This window comes from Aedes aegypti, chromosome 1 (genome assembly GCF_002204515.2).
Source record: "Aedes aegypti strain LVP_AGWG chromosome 1, AaegL5.0 Primary Assembly, whole genome shotgun sequence".
NCBI classification, from domain to species: domain Eukaryota; kingdom Metazoa; phylum Arthropoda; class Insecta; order Diptera; family Culicidae; genus Aedes; species Aedes aegypti.
Window position 1 is genome coordinate 119,086,348 of NC_035107.1, and position 21,133 is coordinate 119,107,480.

At 34.7% G+C, this 21,133-nt stretch overlaps 1 protein-coding gene across 11 annotated transcripts in view; it reads left to right on the top strand.

Annotated features, from left to right (window-relative positions):
* Positions 1-971: 971 nt before the first annotated feature.
* Positions 972-21,133, top strand: part of LOC5578826 (progestin and adipoQ receptor family member 3) — a 103,574-nt gene continuing 83,412 nt past the window's right edge. For 2 of the 11 annotated variants that reach the window (XR_002500761.1, XM_021846226.1), the window contains exons 1-2: positions 972-1,151; positions 16,418-16,738. Coding sequence is in view for 10 of the 11 variants with exons in the window: in XM_021846226.1 (XP_021701918.1) it covers positions 16,571-16,738 (168 nt within the window). In the remaining variant the exon portion in view is untranslated. The other 9 variants (XM_021846159.1, XM_021846164.1, XM_021846189.1 and 6 more) reach the window with 9 other exon arrangements.

Genomic DNA, 21,133 nt, shown 5'->3' on the forward strand with positions numbered 1-21,133 from the left:
TCGTTTCAGAAATTGATGTGCTAATTAAATTTATTGTGTCCAATAGTACAGCTAACTTACAAAATAATCTGTATAATTTATTGAAACTGTTTGAAAATGGTTCAATTTCCTGTTTTAACATGGTTTGTACAGATCGTTCAACATTTGGGCAGCGTTCAACAATTAGCGAATTACCCTATATGATAAGTAAATCAGTCTGAAGGAAATTTATCCAAGAAGTTGCAAATAAAATAACAAAATAACAAATTATTTTAACTAATAATTGAGGGGGTTAAAAGCAACTAAATTTTTGTCACTTACACCCCAAGTGACAAAAATTTAGTTTTGAGAAAAACAAACTTTGAAGTTCTTTCAGCAATTTTACATTCCAGAATGGCAGCCAAAAAAAAAACAAGACAATCTCCTACAAATTATGTTATTTTTTCTGTAGGACTGATAAAATCACGTGAAATTCATTGGAAAGCCTAGAAAAAGTCCAATTTTTTTTAGTATACTTAACTCAAAACTTTCCAAAATGTCACTTATACCCCTTTGCCTTTTGGCCCCTCATTTTAGTGTTAGAATTTAAACCCAGTACTCGAAGGGTTAAGGATAGAAGTTGATAGTATATCTGCATGTGTGCAGTTACTAGAGTTAATCGTAAGCCCTAGCATCAGTTCGTCACGAAACGGTACAAATCATTTTAAAATTTCGTGCATCATGCATCGCGTGCAGTTGAGCCTCAGCTGTCCTCGTCCGACGCGTACAGATGCTTGCTACTACATTCAGATTTAAATATTTTGCAATGTTTTACATCTTACGTTATAGGTATCGTGCTGTAGCCACAGACTATAGCTATGCCGTCGTCAGACGGTTGGATTCCTCGCGATTTCTCGCGACGACTCTCTTTGTGCAAAATTTCTCTCGGCTTAACCAGCATATCGTATGGGTAGTACACTGCCGTAAACTCTACCTTTTCCAAGGCCGGCAACTGCACCAAGGCATAGTTTCTCTTTGGACAGTGCTCGAACCGGTCACTGGGGTCTAGTGGGCATAAATATGTTTACTGTTTATGTGCATACAATGGGGCTGCTGAATTAAGGTTACTTTTTTGTGAACATCGCAAAGGTTGAAATTGTGACCTCCGGACTTACGCGTATGAAGTGTGATCTGTGAGTGAATCTATGAGTTTCACACAGGATATAAAAACGTGACATGAGTGAAGAATGTGAAGCATACTTGATTTTTCAAATTTGTGAATACAGTGTAATGAATTAACCCATTGACGATTTTCCGGCCATCTATTGCGGTGGTCTCAAGTGGATGAAAAATCTATTTCGAAACCAATTCATGATCCTGATTCCGATGGCAAGGCGTTTGTCTGCATATACGCGTGACTCGTCTTTACCGCAATCGTACCGTATTCCTACCGATAGTGAAAAGAGAACGAAATTTGACGCAATGCTTGAGAGCAGAGCAGAGCAGAGAGTGAACTTTCTTCCATCTACATTCTACAGTATTGGGCAATGGATTGGCAAGTTTTTTGGTTTTCCACACGAAATGGTCAAATTTAATGGGCTAGATCTTAGCTATTTACGGACAGATGTGATTGGAATTTTCACAGCACTTAAGCCTTAACTTGAACTCCACTATGTACTCGCAGAGAAATATATTATAAATGCAAACGAATTCTATATAGACTCATCACATCTAATTATTGGCTCACGGGCTTACCGGCAAGTTTTGTTGACTTCATGATTACCTACTTCCATTTATTTCTAACATAGAAATAGTTGAAGCTAAAAATTCCTTAAAACTATCAAAAGGCAAATCAATGCTTATTTAAAATTCCACAAATCCAATACATACACAATAAGCTTTATTGATATTGACAAATCAAAAACATTATTGTAAAATAGTTGTTTATCAAATATAGCTCAATATTTCCTGAGAGGGTCATAAGCTAGCACTTGTTACCGCCAGTTCTGGATGTTGAGATGTTTCACTCTGATTATTACTTCTATTGTTTATTCAAGTGTTGTGTTGAAATTTTAAATGAAAATATATGTTTGACTTCAATGCGGGACAAAAATTATTAACGTTTGAAAATTAGTGTAAGGATTATTAGAAAGTGTATAGTTTCTTATCATTGATATTTAAAATAATAATAAAGAAAATGTTCGAGAAAAATGAATAGTTTTGTAAAGCTATTTATTTCTATGAAATTTTAAATTTAACAGTTATTTTACTGTTTTGTACTTGTTATAAATCCTACATATGTTGTCGAATATTTTAGTGGTATAAAATAGTCTGTTTCGAAAAAGTTTTCAATATTGAATTGATAAACGATAACCAAATAACTATAAATTTAGAGCTGAATCAAGTGATATTTTCAAACTTGAATTTTCAAGGAGTTGCAATCAAAATTCGTTAAAATCTAGGAGGAATCTGAGTTACATACGATGAGTTAGTTTGCTCAACAAAATTCTAAGAATTCGGACTTGATTCTGGACAAGATCTTTGCAGTAATTGAGAGAACATTTTGAAAACAGAACAGAATTCAAATTGTTGGACGATTCTGTCATGAGTCATGAGAGGATTTTTAACAATGCCATGAGAACATTCCGAACTAAATCATGAACTTAAAATATAATAAATGGTATTTTGACAAGGCTCCAGCTGAACTATTGTGATCATTTCTCCGAGTGAGTACTGTGAAAATTTTTATATCTACCATTTTTTTTTTTTCATTTTTTTATTAGTATCATTCCAAACATTACATTCATTATTTTTTAGATCTAGGTGTTCTGTGTTATTAGACAACACTATCATCCTAATTTGGTAAAACAAATCTAAGATTTTATTAACATTTTGTTAACAACATATTACATTTCATTTGCCGTAGCAGTTCAGATTTTGTACAGGTGAGTTGATTTCACCTGCTTATAAGAGAAAAAAAAATCGCTTTAAATATACTTAACCTAACTTAACCTAAACATATAACGCATTAATCGTGGCAATAGAAGATTGTAACGATTTTTGCCTCAAATTATTTATTATTTTATTTGACATTTGTTCCAATGTTTCAACATTGGATATTCTATGTAACTCATTGGTACTATACCAGGGAGGAAGCCTCAGAATCATTTTCAAAATTTTATTTTGAATTCTATGTAGAGCTTTTTTCCTAGTATTACAACAGCTAGTCCTTGTTGGTACAGCATACAACATTGCTGGCCTGAAAATTTTGAATATCAAATGCTTGTTCTTAAAGCAAAGTTTTGATTTACTATTAATAAGGGGATAGAGACATTTTACATATTTATTACATTTGGCTTGAATGTCCTCAATGTGATTTTTGAAAGTTAAAGTCTTATCTAGCATGAGCCCTAGATACTTAACTTTATCTGACCAATTTATTGGAACCCCTCTCATCGTGACAACATGTCTACCTGAAGGTTTCAAATAAAGAGAAATATGGGAATATTATTAGTTGAGTTTTGGAAGCATTAGGATAAATCTTCCATTTTTGCAAGTATGAAGAAAAAATATCCAAACTTTTTTGCAATCAACTACAGATGACACGCAGACTTCGTCCTTTGGCGGAGAGGCCTGTGTCATCCGCAAACAAGGATTTTTGACATCCCTGAGGTAACTCAGGTAAGTCATATGTGAAAATATTATATAACTAGTGGTTCCGGCAAACTTCGTCTTGCCATCAAGTAGGCTGTTCAAAAACGCTATGAATCGTCCCATACAATATGACAGTTCCGTTCACGCTCGTTTTTCCAACTTTCCCGGTAAATATCCTGGGATTTTTATACACACAAACACGTCGGAACACTTGACGAACAAAACGGAAATATAATCATTCAAATCCGTTGACCCGTTTGGAAGCCATTTCGTGACATACAAACATCATTCCATTTTTATTTATATAGATAGATATTGGTCCCAAAATGCTGCCTTCAGGAACACCAGCTTTTACTGGAAGTCTTTCAGATCTGGAGTTCTGATAATTAACCCGAAGTGTACGATTTGACAAATAACTTTGAATTATTCTAACAATGTATGTTGGAAAATTAAAGAAAAACCAAAGTCTATTTGGACATCACTTGATGTATACATTATATACCAATGTTAAGATTTTAGATGGATTTCGCTTAAATTTTGGATATATTTCATCACTTTTAATCATTGTATGAATGCCAATTTTGAACGCAATCATTGAATTTTATGTGTGTTCTTGAAATGTTGGAGCAATTCTCGCTGAAACCTGGCTGGCATCGGCACCCATCGTTAGAATTCAAATTTTATGTCACTGATCGCTAGTATATGCTAAAACTAAAGGGTGGTACTTTCGGTATTCTCAAGTTTGTGGACCCCTCGTACGTCAGCTAGCTAAACAGTTTGCGAAAAAGCCCATTTTTTGATAAATCTTAGGTATTTCTTCACGTGATATATCTCGTATTTCCCGTGGAACACATAGCAAACTTGGTGACATCGTATAGTAGAGGAAGGATATAGCTTTCATCCGAGACTAAAAAAAAAAATTGGTGGCCATTATTAATTTGCCCGCCATTTTGTATTTTGTTAGAAAAATCTTTTTTTCACAATTTGCGTACCGCTCGTTAATTCTGAGGTCACCTTCAGAAAGCTGAGAAAAAAAACTGAGTAAGATAGGATGCAAAAACTTAGTGAGCAGTGGTATTTACCCTATGAAATGAACGATTTTATAAAGCATGTTCTACGATTTTGACGTATATCGCGAGTACAATCAATAAAACATATTATTTTGTACAACAAAGAAATAAGTTTTCAATTGCTGGTGGTTTCTTCGAATTGAGTGAAGAATAAGTGCATTAATTTAAGTGAAAATATATGGTGGCCATCTTGGATTTTAATGCCACCTTGATCAGCAGAATGAGTTTTTTTCACCTTGTTAGCACTTGTTGAATTTTAAGTCCAAAAGGACCACCCTTTAGTTTTAGTATATAATAGCGATCAGTGACGTTCTTCACCATCTGATTTGAAATGAACATAGAACGATAAGCCTGTCCAAACTATATGCATGTCACGTTACCCTACCAATGCGTATATTTTTACAAATCGTCTCAAATTTTCAGAACTCCGAGATTCAAATAAGTGAAACTAAACGTAAAAATTACAATTCCTTTATTTTAGATGTTTTTCTTAAAATATGATTTGTTTTGATATTTTGCAATATTTACTAGAGTTTTACTTTATTTTAAATTTACTTAAAAATTACCAATTTCATATTAAATAGGGATAATGAACAGCTTTTTATTCAATTTTCCCGATTTAAGTTATCCTTACATTAATATATGTATTCAAGAGTTACCTAGCTTTTTCAAACACTCCATAAGATATGTCATTCTTCCAATTTCGAAAACTTTTCACGTAATTTAGAACCATTTCGTAATGTATGATCTTGCAAATCATATTTCCTTGCACAAATTTCGTCATATCATGATTTCTATGCAGAGTTACAGCCACATTAAGAAAAGAGTATCAAGTTTCCCCAGTCTCCCCTATTGGCTTTGATCTAGCGAAAGGATAAAAGCAGTGAAAAATATATGTTGCAATTCATATTATTTATTTCTGAAGTGCTCTGAAAATTTCATTCAAATCTGTCCATTAATAACTTAGATCCAACCCTCCTAATTTGTCCATTTTGTATGGAAAATCGAAAAAGTTGCAAATCTATTGTCAAACACTGTATATCATGGTGGGATGCGCGGCAGATAGTGGCAACTGCAATAATTCGTCATATAGGAATTCTGGTTGAACGACGAGAGAGAAAACTAACGTTTTCACATGCAAATTTCATACATCCATCACACTAATTGACCGAGCTCGATGAGTTCAATTGGTATCTGAATGTGTCTCTGTGTGCTGAATTGCTTACAGCGGACAATTGGCGCGTGTGATTATTGATGAAATAGTTTTTTGGGGACAACATTCGCTCCGTATACCGGCCGGCAGCGGTTGGGCGATATTTTATACAAACAAATTTAAACGCACCACCCCGTTCGGAAGCGGTTTTAAACACAGAATGCTACCGAAGCAGTAAAGAAAAGCGAAAACAACGTGTAGTCCGCAAATGGTCTTGTCGATTCCCTCAAAATTGTGTTTGTGTAACGAAAGTCGTGGACATTGGCAAAATTAAATTTGTATTGTTAACTTCTTGTGATGGGTGCTTCCTAGTGAATTAAAAAATGGGTTCATGATACATTAATATTGTTATGAATACCTAATTGAAATTTTTGTTCCTCATGTTTGAATTTTCGAATAAATTCAAATTTTTACCCACGTCTATAATTATTTGATCTGCACACCCTACACACACAGTTGAGGCGGTAAAGGCACGGATATTCAGTAAAACCATGCTGAGTATGGTGGGTTGCAATTCTGCTCCAAATTGATGATACAAAAATAAAAGATGTAGACCAGGGGTTTAGATATTTTCGATTTTTAGTAAAAATTCTCGCTTCTTCCAAATCCACCAAGATTTATCGAAAACGTTCTCTTGATTGAGGATTTTAAATCCTGAACAACTTGATTATTCATTGACCTAGTGAGACCTACATTAAAATTGTGCGCGCTTTCAAATTGGACAGTATTTTTTGCCTTTTTTGCAATTAGTTAATAAAATTTTGTTTTCCTTTTTTAATTCTTAAATCAACTTCACAAGCTTTTAAAAATTTTCTGCAAGATCCTGTTTTCAAAGGTATAATTTCTTAATTCTAAAAAACGTTTCTTTTAATTTTTTTGCAAATTCTGCACTTCTTTTTGATTCTTTCATTAGTATGATTTTAATAGTAACAATAATTTCTTAAACCTAGGTGTTGTGTTGGATAGCATTCATATTTTAGTAAAACTAAATTAGACTCTTATTCACATTTTTGGTAAGAACATATTACATATATCAGTTCAAAATATTTACATGCGAATTGAAATTTTACGAGAAAAAATCGCTTCTTGGTGAACCTAATCTTCCTAATGCATTAAGAGAAAGACTGTAATCCGGGGTAACATTGATCAGTTTTTTAGGATATTTCTTAAATATTTCATTCAAAAATGCAAATGTTGCAAGTTTTATATTTTTAAAACAAGTACTGCCACCAATAGCTCGGGACCATATGCTGTATTTTGTTTCTTGAAATATTTTTGATTTAGCTGATATGGGGTAACATTGATCACTTATGTAAACAACGTTCGGTAATATTAAAAATGTCATTACTTACTTAATTCATGGCTTCTGAAGCCGAATATGATGACCAAACTCTTACAAGTCATTTACTTTTTGAGTTATTCTAAAATTAAAAACACCTCGAACCGCGGAACACGCCTAAAGGTAGGCAATTTCTTAAGGAAATTCTACATTCGTTAATGTTGCCTAATTGAACATTCTTTTGAAAGTTTTGACAACGGAATCGTTTTTGGTGATGCCATTTTTAGTAAGAATTTTCCTTGCTCATATTGCTTGTACAACTTATGTGAGACATGAATCTTCGGTAGTGTCATTCTTAACCATTGAAATAGTTGATTCAAAAAGGTGTTTACGCGTGAAGTAAATGCAATTTTCGCAAACATCTTAAAATTCATTAGCTCATGAATATAAGAAGGAGAAGTGCAATTCATGCTTTGGCAATATTTCATCAATAAATGATGATACGAGATTACGAGATGAGCCATTCCGATCAATGTTACCAATAGAAATATTAGTAGTAGAACGCTAATGGCGGTGTTCTCACAAACTGAATTAGTTTATTATCACCTTTAACTGTATCTTTTCATTGTTTGATCGATGCCATGTTGTAGTGGATGGTTTTAAAATTTATTTGACACTTTGAGGACCGGTACTCAAGCTGTCAGCGCGTGGCAAACTAGATGTTGGTAATACGAACAGTAGCGACATTAGCATTCTTAGGCTAATGCTTCTACTATGTTACCCCGCTGATCAATGATACCCCGGATTTCGATACATATTATGCATTCAAGCTAAGTAGGCTGTTCCGCTCAAGAAAAGTAAAAATTTCTGCACAAGAAATGGTCAAGAAATTTTCTGCAGTGAGATCTATTTGAATTGACATTTCTTTTCAACTGCGTACTGCGATCAAAGAAAAATGCTTTTCTTGCAAGAAATTTCCCACGCTTCAAGATAGACGATTACTTTTCTGTTGAAGTGCATTCTTCCCATAAGGGTAAAAAAATACCCATGACTTTCAAACGCTCTCGAAAATCATTTTTCGGGCCGATTTTCATTCATTTAGCTTTATATGAAAGGTATGGAAGCCAGAAAGTAACTCTGAACATTTTGGTGAGTTGAGTAGTATAGCCATTCTGGGCGTAAGGGCTCAAGAGCACGTGGAACCTGTATGTATGGTACGACGGTACAAATTCCATGGTTTTTCATTCCGATTTACAAGAGCTGGATTTGGTCGGAATATTTCGGAACCGGCTCCGGTAAGGTGTGATGTGGACATTTTCAGACCATCATATAGTTCCATCACGCGACAGCTCAAAAGTCATGATTTTTAATTCAGATCTAAATAGACGCCATACCAAAAATGAAACATAAAATTCTTCTTTTTGTTTCTGGCGTTCCGTCTTTGCCCTGCCCTGCTTCTGCTTAGTGTTCTTATGAAAACTTCTATTAGTTATTTACTGAGAGCTTCCTTTGCTGATTTACCATTTTTGCATGTGTATATCGTGTGGTACGTACGAAGAAGATACTCTATGCTCTGAAAAGGCGAGAACATTTCCAATCCAAAAAGATCATCTAGCGGTGAGATTTGAGACATTTTATCGGTGTTGAATTATAACTTTTGACAGAAATCGAAATGTTGGAACCAGTTCAAATAGGGTTCCAAGGATTCAATTAGCGGTTTTGCCAGAGATTTCTCCAGGTAGAAGTTTTGTTCGCTACTAAGCAGTTTAGAACGGTTCTGGTTGGGCTCCAGGAATACCTTCAGGAGTTCCTCCAGGGGTACGACAATGGGATTCCTCCAAGGATTCTTGCTAGAAAATATCAACAGGGATTTCTTTAGAAATTACGTAAGAAGTTCTTGCAGGAGTGTATCTATTGATTCCTTCATACATTTTGCAGTAAAATGTTTACTTTGATTCATCCAGAAATTTCTCCAAGAATTCATATAAGAATCTGTTTCAGGTATTCTTCCAGAAGTATTCCGGAATTTCTCCGGAGATGTCTCTATTTTTCTAAGCAATTTCTTCTGGTATTCCTTAACAAACTCCTCTAGAAGTATTCCGGAATTTCTCCGGAGATGTCTCTATTTTTCTAAGCAATTTCTTCTGGTATTCCTTAACAAACTCCTCTAGAAAATCCTCCAGAGACTTCTCCAAGGATTTCTCTAGGAAAATATCTAGGATAGGCAAAATCTTTGCAGATATATTTTCAAGGATTTCTCCAGGATTTATTTCAGAAACTACCCTAGGTTCTTCAAAAACTACTCAAGATGTTCTTGAGAATCATCAGACATTATCCTAGGATTTTTTATTATGAAAATCGCTACAAAAATTTCTGCTGTAAAATCTCTAAATAAATTTCTGGAGGAAGATTCTCTTCATGGATTGTCCAGAAATTTATCTGAGGATTTCTTCACAGATTCCTCCAAGTATTAATCAAGTGTTCTACTCTTTCAGAAAAATCTCTACACTGTTTTTTCCAGGGATTTTTCTAAAGATTGGCCAGCAAGTTCTATACAGTGCTTCTTCAGGGATTCCTCCAGAGATGCCTTCAGGAGTACCTTAGTAATTAACTAAGATAATGCTTCAGAGATTCCTACAGGAGTTTTTTTTTCAGAGACTCCTCTAGGGATTTCTCAAGGAAAATCTCTACAGGGATACCTGCAGAGATTTATCCAGCTTTTTCTTCAGGAATTTCTCCAAGGATTGCTCTAGGAGTTATTCCAGGGATGAGCTGGTAGATAATTTACTGTATATTTAAATGGAATGAAATGCTTTCCGTTCACTTAGTCTATATTATAAAAAAAATCGTTCAATAAACAAAGCGCGCACAATTTTAATTTAGGACTTACTAGTCCAATTGAAATTCAAGTAACTCAGGACTTCAAAAATATTCTCAATCAAGAGAACGTTTTCGAAACTGCATGGGAGACTGATTTGGAAGAAGTGAGAACTATTATAAAAAAAAATCAAAAATATGAAAGCTCCTTGCGATGATGGAATTTTCTACATCCTCATCATGAAAGTTCCAGAAAGTAGCTTATCATTTTTAGTTGATATATTTAACAATTGTTTTCAATTAGCATATTTTCCTGACAAATGGAAAAATGCTAAGGTTGTTCCAATTTTACAACCAGACAAAAATCCTGCAGAAGCTTCTAGCTATCGTCCAATCAGTTTGCTTTCCTCCATCAGTAAACTTTTTGAAAAGTTCAATTTGAACAGAATGATGGCCCACATCAACGAAAATTAATTTTTTGCCAATGAACAGTTCGGATTCCGCCATGGACATTCGACCACTCATCAACTTTTACGTGTAACAAATTTGATCCGTTCCAACAAATCTGAAGGCTACTCTACTGGTCTTGCTCTTCTAGACATAGAAAAAGCATTCGACAGTGTTTAGCATGAAGGTTTGATTGTAAAATTTAACAACTTTAATTTTCCAACATACATTGCTAGAATAGTTCAATGTTATCTGTCAAATTGTACACTTCAGGTTAATTATCAGAACTCCAGATCTGAAAGACTTCCTGTAAGAGCTGGTGTTCCTCAAGGCAGCATTTTGGGACCAATATTATACAATATTTTCACATCTGACTTACCTGAGTTACCTCAGGGTTGTCAAAAATCCTTGTTTACGGATGACACAGGTCTCGACGCCAAAGGACGAAGTCAGCGTGTCATCTGTAGTCAATTGCAAAAAAGTTTGGATATTTTTTCTTCATACTTGCAAAAATGGAAGATTTCTCCTAATGCTTCCAAAACTCAACTAATAATATTTCCCACATAAACCAAAAGCTCTTCATTTGAAACCTCCAAGCAGACATGTTGTCACGATGAGAGGGGTTCCAATTAATTGGTCAGATGAAGTTAAGCATCTAGGGCTCATGCTAGATAAGAATTTAACTTTCAAAAATCACATTGAGGGCATTCAAGCCTAATGTAACAAATATGTAAAATGTCTCTATCCCCTTATTAATAGAAAATCAAAACTTTGTCTAAAGAACAAGCTTTTGATCTTTAAACAAATTTTCAGGCCTGCCGTGTTGTATGCTGTCCCAATATGGACTAGCTGTTGTAATACCAGGAAGAAAGCTCTGCAGAGAATTCAAAATACAATTTTGAAAATGATACTGAAACTTCCTCCCTGGTATAGTACCAATGAGTTACATAGAATATCCAATGTTGAAATATTGGAACAAATGTCAAATAAAACCATTAATAATTTCATGCAAAAATCGTTACAATCTTCCATTGCCACGATCAATGCGTTATATGTTTAGGTTAAGTGAGGTTAAATAAATTGAATACGTTATTTTTCTTCTCTTATAAGCAGGTGAAATCAACTCACCTGTAAAAAATCTGAACTGCTATGGCAAATTAAATGTAATATGTTGTTAACAAAGTGTTAATAAAATCTTAAATTTGTTTTACCAAATTAGGATGATGGTGTTGTCTAATAACACAGAACAGAAATGAATATAATGTTTGAAATTATACTAAAAGAAAGAACAATTACAATTACAAATACAATTTTTACTCAAGAATAACCCAAAATATAAATAAAATGTTTAAAGATTTATAATTTAGGGGATTCTCAGTGCCAAATACGTAGTAGAGATGTATACTGAAATTTGAAGGTGAGGAATAATCATTTTGAACGATTGAAAATTGAACTTATATTCACTGATTTATAACCACTACTTTACCAGTTTCGTAGTTTGCATAGATTTTATATGTTTGAAATTTTGTCTGACATCGCTGCACATCAATGATATATAAATATATATAAATTTCAAATTTCGATTAATATTCCTTCTTTGTTTAATTCAGTAAAAAAAAACTTTCATTAATTTTTCCGAAGAGATCACGAGAAATATCTCTTGTGGTTCTTCCATGAACTTTCCATGTATTCAACCATGTGCTTTTAAGAGATTCCTCTGAGAATTCTAACGGGGATTTCTTCATGAATTATTTCCGTGATTTCAGTGCTTTCTCCAACAACTTATATACCAGTTTTCATTGAGTTCGTCCTGGGGTTCCCATGGTAGTTATTATTCAATAGATTTTCCTGGTGTTTCTTTAGGATTTCTTAGCTTGCCAGAAAATTTCTCGAAGGATCTCTATTAAATTACTTTAAGAAATTTCTTGAAAAATTACGCCAGAGAATGTTTTAGAAATTCTATTAGGCATTTCTCCAGGAAGGACCTCCTAATAAATCACTTTCCCCTTTCCCAGTTAGTTTGCCGAATGTTTTTCCACAGATTCCTTAATCGCTTGGCTAATGTGGGAAGCAAAAGTATTACGGGGGTTTTCCTCTAAAGATCCGGAGGCAAAAAAAAACTTTTTTGTAAATAATTTTTGTACAATCTGCGGATTTAAAGCAGAAAAACTAAAACAGAAGAATTTTTTTATGCAATGTGTGACGTAGTTTGGAAATAATTCTGAAGGACTTTTGATAAATTTCGTGAAATAATTTGTAATGAAATCTTAGTGTCTTAGTTTAGCCTAATTTTTTTCTCGGTGTATATCATCTTAAGTGATTTTTTTTCAGTGTCTAAATGAAGTACTCAACAAATGATGACACTTTATTGAACATGTCAAAACGCTAAACCCAATAGTTTCAGCAAAAACACACATTTCCCACTTTTTTGATTTCGTCCCACTGTGCTGCTTTTGTGAAAAGAGCATGCTGATTGAAGTAGCTTACAGCTGCCCAATCAAGGATGGATGATAAATTTGGTGAGCTCTTGTACATTAACATTAAAACCCCGTACCTTTCCTTTAACCTGATTTTTATCATTATAAAAAATATCCTTTGAATAGTTCGACCCCAGAAGTGTCGAGTTACCGTCTGCTTACGTTGTATTTAAAATACTGAAATAAGGTTGCATGAAACGCATCACTTACCATGGTGAATCCTGATCATGCAGCTATGATCCCTTCCCACTTACAAAACACCTTCCCATGACAAACCTGAAGATGCAGAGTAGATTTCGGTCTCTAGTAGCAATGGATGTCAAACTAACATTCCTTTCCTTCCCCGATTACTGCAAGAACGTGGCTGGCGTCGTTATTGACTTTTTAATATTTGGAGCTCTTGAAAGTGTACATTGAATATGGAAGGCTACTCCCAAGCTACATTCTTGGTGTTATTATTTCCTCTACAACTATTCTGAAGGCCACATTCACAAAAAACTAAAAAAAAAACAATTAAATTGGACCAAAAATACTGATTTTCCAAATTCAAAATCAATTTACTACGCTCCAATGAGGAGAAAATGTCTTTGACAAATCTGTCCACAAAACGTTTACTAAAAGTTCGCAGAAGAGCGAATTTCCTCAAACAAGAAAGTTTGAGTCAAAACTGAATCCTAAATAAGGTCCACCCTATTCAACGTTTTTTTTTCAAAGATGCAAAACTCAATCAGGAACATCTTCTCTGAAGACATCATGCGTCTAAAATCGACGAGAACAGAGAAAACACATTTTTACTGCTTAAATGTCGATTCGGACCATTGTAAATTGCTACTTATGTTACTATCTATTCCATTGAAGCGAAAAATAGACAGCTGTAAAAGCATTTTATCAAAAAAAAAAAAAAAAAAAAAAAAAAATTTGCCTGGATAAAGCATGTATTGGATTTGTAGATCATTCGATCGGCAAATGCATTAAATGTTGACAAATTGGTGGTGGCTGCACCATTTGTGGAACCAAGTTATATTCCAATCATCCTGTTCGCATAACTATTGTGCTCATCTCACGTGAAACCAGACCGGTTTTTGTTTCGGTTTTGTGCTGTGTCATGGCAGTTGTGGAGCAGCTATTATTGCATGTGGCGAAAATAAACGCTCCTCTTTAGCTAAATCAATTCCGGTACGAAATACGCCGGTATTCTTACCGACGACATGATCGTACGTTTAAACGGAGAAAGTTTTATCAGCGGGTCGTGATCTACTGATTTTTATCTCTTTGGTACATTGCACTAATAATCGAGACATTTAGCGATAGATGTGCACACACAATCCATTTATATTATCTTCTATATAAATAAAAATGGAATGCTGTTTGTATGTCACGAAATGGCTTACGAACGGGTCAACGGATTTGAATGATTATTTCTCCATTTTGTTCGTCAAGGGTTCCGACGTGTTTGTGTGTATAAAAGTTCCAGGATATTCACCGGGAAAGTCGAAAAAAATGAGAATGAACGGAACTGTCATTTTATATGGGACGATCAAAAGCGTTTTTCAACAGCCTACTTGATGGCAAGACGAAGTTGCCGGGACCACTAGTTTGTAAATAATTTGAAAACACTCAACTAAACACGTGATTGCAATACAGTGAACTCTTCCTTTTTCGATATTGAAAGGGGCTATAAACCTATGAAGTTTATCGAGTTCTGGTGTTACGTTTCATCTGGAACAGAATCTGCTTTGCAATTCAGTATTCAAATGAGCAGTTCCACATTTATAAACTGAGAGCTTTCTTCGGAAATTGACCATTTTATCGTGTGGCAAACACGAAGGTAGTCTCTGCTTTGGGAAGTTTTTGTAACAGTTTTATGCCAAAACTTTATATGCTTTATTAAACTATGTTGTTAAAGTCCAACAATATTTTCAGTTTGGACATCGAGCAATCCAATGGTAGAGGGTGTACCCATTTTAAGCCTTTATTTCGTCTATGACTATATTACTGATATCTCTCAGATAAAGCATGCCAGATTTACATTATCATTGCATAGGTTCAATTTTTCAAGCAGATCTAATGAAAACCGGATGTTCATTCCTTGCTCGCAAGCCTATGCTAAGAAGCAAAAGCTCAGCTCAAAGGTACATTTTCATGAACAATTTACTTGAATTCGCAATGCACAGATAGATGCCTAGTGCCACTTGTGCACGATGACGGCTGACGATGATGGCTAGCGTGAACAATTTGTTTATTGAGTTTTAAGTTTCTTTCGAACTGCCTCTGCCGCCACTTGCATGCTTTCGCAAATGCTAAACAATTGCTGGCTATTACTGCATTAGCTGCGCGATCGATGCTGCAGCCAGAGTCGGACACTGATGGAGACCGGGAAAATAATGTTTGGTGCCAAACTATGTTCATACCACTCCTGAGTGAGTAATAAAATCATGAAATTTATCACAAGCAATATCTATAATGTTTTTCAAACAATATTTGAAAAAAAAAATAATGTGAGTATCTGATAGAATGACCATTTTCCAGCCATTTTCGTAGGGGATACTGGATCCCAGGATTTTTCTAATTTTCAATAGAATCGTCGTTTTTTTAGAACGGAATTAAAATTTCAATTGCGAAATGTATGTTTCTTCCAATTGAGTTTAAAGATTATTGTTTCAAATTTTGCATAGTATTTTAACCCTATCTTTCCATGAAAGCTCGTGAGTTCCATTGATTTTGATGAACTTGCGATAAATCGAATTTGATAAATACTATGCAATAGAATTCTATTTCATACTCATCAAACTGTTAATTAACAATCAATTTACTATTGGAATTTTGTTCAATCCGATTTCGAAATATTTAGCCTATTTGCAACATTGGTTGTTCAGCTATAGCTATAGCATCATGAAAGTTCATTATAAAACCAACGACTGTACTTCCGATCCATTTACCTTGAGAGTTATTGGTAAGTAAGTAAGTAGGTTATTGGGAGATGGATGATTTTGCATTTCGACCAAGAAGTGCAACAACCAATATATTCTAGTCTTAAATAATGTAACAATTTTTCCTCCAGTCCGGCCCTGGCCTATCTCTGAATCTATAGTTGCACGATGGAGTTGAAGCTATGCACCCTGCTCCAATCACAACAGTCTTGAAAGGAGTAACATGAGTGCACTGCCAGCCAGACTTGGGAAGAATATGTTTGTGGAAAGTTGCACTTTGGCTCGTCGTCATCACCGATAGGTATACTGATTCGCCAATTTAGGTACTTATCGTAAACCCTTTAACTTGGATCCTCAAAACGGACACGAGCGGCAAAGTGCTTCGCTCGACGCGTCACAAGTGCTTGTCATCGGAAATGATGGAACTGTTGGTCTAGAGTCTAGTGCGAGTTGTTCGTGTGTAATTCATTTGTAATGACAATAAATCGGCTTACATCAATTAAATGGCAAAATTCGAATTTTATAGAGAAGGAAGCAAAACATGATAACTAATGCGGTCAAGTTCGTTTCAGTGGTTGCACTTAAATCCCTGGAGATGCCTTGCAGCTTGAGCCTGCGTAAATGAGTGATTGCTGACAATAATGGTGATGTTCAAGTGATATATAATTGATAAGTAGTATTTCAGTATAGAATAAAAAGAAATTGTCAGAGAGCATTCAACGAGAATGGAAGAGTTGAATAAACTGTTCAATTCGGATTTGCTGGCAGCAGCCAGTAGTGCAGCGATGAAGATGGATGAAAACATGAACACCAGCGGAATTGTGGCCTCGACACTGATAACGACGACAACTACGGCGGCCACGTGCTATCAACGGTTCACGAAGAACAAAAAGGTGAGTGTTCTTTTGTGTTTCTTGGAATTTTATACTTGTTGAGAGTTACTTATAAATAAAATATGAGTAAATCTCAAAAAAATATTTGTTCCGATGTCTGATTATGCTCGGCATATACATAAAAGAGTTCTTGGATAATCTTAAAGGGTTGATGCACTCAATACATTCTATACATAATTAAATGACCCGGGTTATACAATGTAAAATGTAAATACAATTAGCCATACTATACATCTTCTTTAAAATCCATCGAAAAACACTGATTCCACTCGTAGATCTGAAGGCCTTTACTCAAGTGAGTTCTTAAATAACCTTAAAACCTCATTGAGCCAAAAAATATACATGGACACAGTTCCATGAGCCTGTATGGGAATAAATGTTTTCAACAAAGTTCTTAGAGATCATTGTTGCGTTTTGTAAATTTTTAATCCTGTACCCAAAGAAGTTTTTGGTAAGGTATTGGACAACCACAAATAATCGTTGGGCTCCAAACTTGGTAGAACCTAATCAAATGAACCTGTATGGGCTGAAATACTACTCGACTGTCAAAACTCAAATGGGTCGATTTTTGTTTATATGGGAGACTGGGGACACTTGATCTTAATGCGACTATAACTCAGCAGAAAAATCATAATCATCATTGTGGGCTTCGTAGCCGTGTGGTTAGTATCATCAGGCATTTAGCCGCATCGTGCTAAGGAGTGTGGGTTCGATTCCCGCCTTAGCCCGGTAAACTTTTCGTGAGAAATGTTTTCCGACTGTGGGCGTTGCATGCTAGTCCGTTGTCTAGTGTTGTGCTTCCTTCAAATAGCATTCTCACTGAGACCGGCCCACTATTTGCACTTGGTCTTTCAAAATGTTAAAATTTATGCTCATTCGGAAGCTCCTGTCGAGTAGGTAAAGAAACTGCATTTGGTTAGTAAAATTGATGAACCCCTCGGTTAATAAAAACAGTTTCTGAGGACCCCTCGATTTTTGACAATTCTTGCCTCACACAAACTGCCATAACTCGAAAATTTGTTCAACAACATTTTCACAAAAACATGGTTTTAGAGAAAAATATAGTGGCTTCATTTGCGAAAATAAAATTATTTGGCAGCCATATTGAATTTGAAACATTATCTCTATAATGCATAAGACGACATATTCTACATAAGATGTATAAAAATGCAGAAAAGTTCCAGAGATGATCTTTGTGCTTCATCCGAAAGATTTTATTGGCTGCTCCAAGGGGTAAATGTTGAACCTACGTTAAAATCAAATATTTGGTTTGAAATTTCTTGCATCATTATCGAACGGCTACTACTGGAACACGAGTAGTGGGTCAAGCGATTGACTCCAAAAATCTCTTTTAGATCTTTTCGTTCTTATGTTATGATTTTTTATGCTTAAATAATCCACTATTGGCATCGGCACCTTTTACGTGGTTTTCATTTTATCGTATAAACACAGGCTTACACATTGTGCGGGATAACTTGCAACAGCCTTTTTAATCACAAATTCTCAATTTTTTCTGCATTGTCATAAACTTATAAAGCATATTTGAACATTTTTTAACAACGTTACGCAAAAACTTTTGCATTTGCATTTATTACACTTGTAATACAGAACATTGAAAAAATTTGAATCTTATAATTTCTATAATAAATTTTATGGCTTCTATCTATTATTTTTTAGATAATTTAGAAAACTGCATTTAAGTTATTATAAAGGTTTTCCATTGATTAAATTTGAATGACAGCTATGTGAGATGACCAATAGAGGTGAATTTGACTGAACAGCGTAGATATATGAGATGTGGTGTTGCGATTCCAGTTTGGGCAACAAATCAAGTATATGAAGCATGACCAAATAGAAAAATCAATGGGTTTCTATAGGAAGTTGTATGCAATATTATAAATGAATGTTTACAAGCTTGGAAACTTCAATCCAAGCTAGCAAGAATTATAACAAATAACCGTGTACAATGATTTTGTTTTTTATTCCAATAGTCAAAATTCGAGCAAAACCAATTGTACTAATAAACAGCTGTGCTTATTTTTTGAAGTATTTTCATGTACCTATTCTATAATTTCATTATATGATAACAATATTAGTGTATTTGAGAAAATCAAGAAAGTTAACTTTAACTCAAGAGCGGTCGCGCATTTAACCATCCAAAATGCTGCCTCGCTTGAACTGTGTATGAAAAGCGAGCTTTTCGAAAGGTGTGTGTATTCAGTACACGCAAGCGACCGATCTTGCGTTAAATAGAACTGTTTGTTGCAAGTTACTCCATATTCTGGGTGGTTTGTAATATGCATTTTAGATCGATGCAAATTTTGAAGTTTTTGCTCCCCTATGCATAAACGATAATTATGATGAATATCATTCTCCCAAATTTTGAAGTGATTTCGAAAAAAATGGTTGTGCACACGCCATTTGAAGTTTAAATGGAAATTATTATGGAAAAGGCATACTTTTTGTGTTTAGTCCACAAACTGCTCGTCATAGTAATCTAGGGAAAAGTGATCAAACACTTCTCATGTGAATTTTTCTCAACCTAAAACTTTACCAAAGACTATATTTTGATGGGACCTAAGAATAACTTGTTACTTTCAGAGCAACACTGCGTTTTGGCTATAGAACATAGTAGACTGAATTATTTCGATCTTTTTTTTGCCAAGAGCACTACTGCCCATAACTGCATAACAGTCACATTCGACATTTTTGACAAATTGGAGTTAATACCATGGAGAGTCATCAAATGATAAATACTTTCGATCAACTTACTGAAATCTGTGAGATTGTTCTAGAAAATTCGAAAAAAATACCAAGTTGTTTTGTCACATTAGTAATTATAATTGCATAACAGTCACATTGAGATTATAAATGAGCCTCGTAATGTAATATCAATGAAATTTCTATCAGAAATATTTTCTGACTATTCACCTAGTTTGCGATATGAGTTGTACAAAATATCAGCCTCAAATAAGCACCTTTGAGTTCCTGGTAATTTTTAGAAATTTTAGTTTGCTCCCATACTGCCAAAAAATGCACGCTTGGTATTCAATTCACTCAATGCCTACTTTTGTCGAATGTTACAAATATGCAGTTATGGGCAGACTACTGTTGGCTGCCGAACAGTTGGTGAAGCAGGCTAACATGCAAACCTACTTTATGACGATGAATAACAATTTATACTTACGTCCAATCAAAATGTGATCTTCGGCAAAGTAGTAGCTGGAAGGAATTCACTTGAGAAGAATTTGTCCACTTTTCCATAAAACATTATGACGAAGAGAAAAAAAAACTGAACACAAAAGGTTGGAGTTTTTCATAGTAATCTCCATATAAACTTGTGCAAACAGTCAAATTTCTTCCGAATCATGTCAAACTTTGGGAGGATGCTATTCATCATAATCGTTTAAGCATAGGGGGGTCAAAATTTCAAAATTTGCATCACTCTAATGCACATCTATCGCCCCTTTCAACACAAGGAAAAAAAATGTCGATGAAATATGCTCCATATTGTGATTAGGACACCCAATAGCATATAATACATTCAAATCTTTTGAATTGTACTCTATAGAGCTTTGAAGTTGAAAAGTGGTGCAATATATCCCATTTGAGGGTATTTTAAAAACATATTTTCTCTGAGGCTGGGTAAAACCGGTGCTTCTACTCTACATGTATGGGTGTTTGTGCCACAAAAGAATCCGTTTTCAGATTTGGAAAAACCTTTTTATAATCAACAAGGTATAATTAGGTACTTGTTCAAGACACATGCCCTCCACATTGAAAAGTATTGAGAATTGTAGTTTTGACCTTTCGCCACTGTTCGGAATATCAGCCATGTTCGGAGATTCAGACAAAACGGTTTTGTTTTTATGTCGCTTTTCGATTTTCAAAAACCAGAAAAACAAAAATCATATGGTTCATCATGTTTCTTTCGCGTCTTCGACATTTCGGTTCAATATGGAAATCGAAATGCAAGTTGGAGTGTATAGTGCTTGCATATCAAAGCATACAACCAATTACACACGAACGGTGCAATGATCGTGTAATGCGCTTAGGATCTAATCAAGTGCATACTTCGTCCCTGATCTTAAGGTTAGTCGCAAATTAATCTTGAACCGGTCATTTACCCGATCCTATACAGCTGCGTTTGCCATTCTGCATTCGAAATCATAAGAAGCATTATGTGTGCCATAATTGCATACTCAAAGGCGCTTAAGGCACCCAATCACAAGGCTGAGCAGAATTTATGGTGCACCTTGCACTCGAGTGTATACCGTTAATTTTACTCTCGATGACGACTATTTCCATTGAAAGCAAATGGTATGAAAGGAGTTAACATTGAAATCGATATGATTAGTATCGTTCTTGAGTTCTAACGAGGCAATAATCACTTAT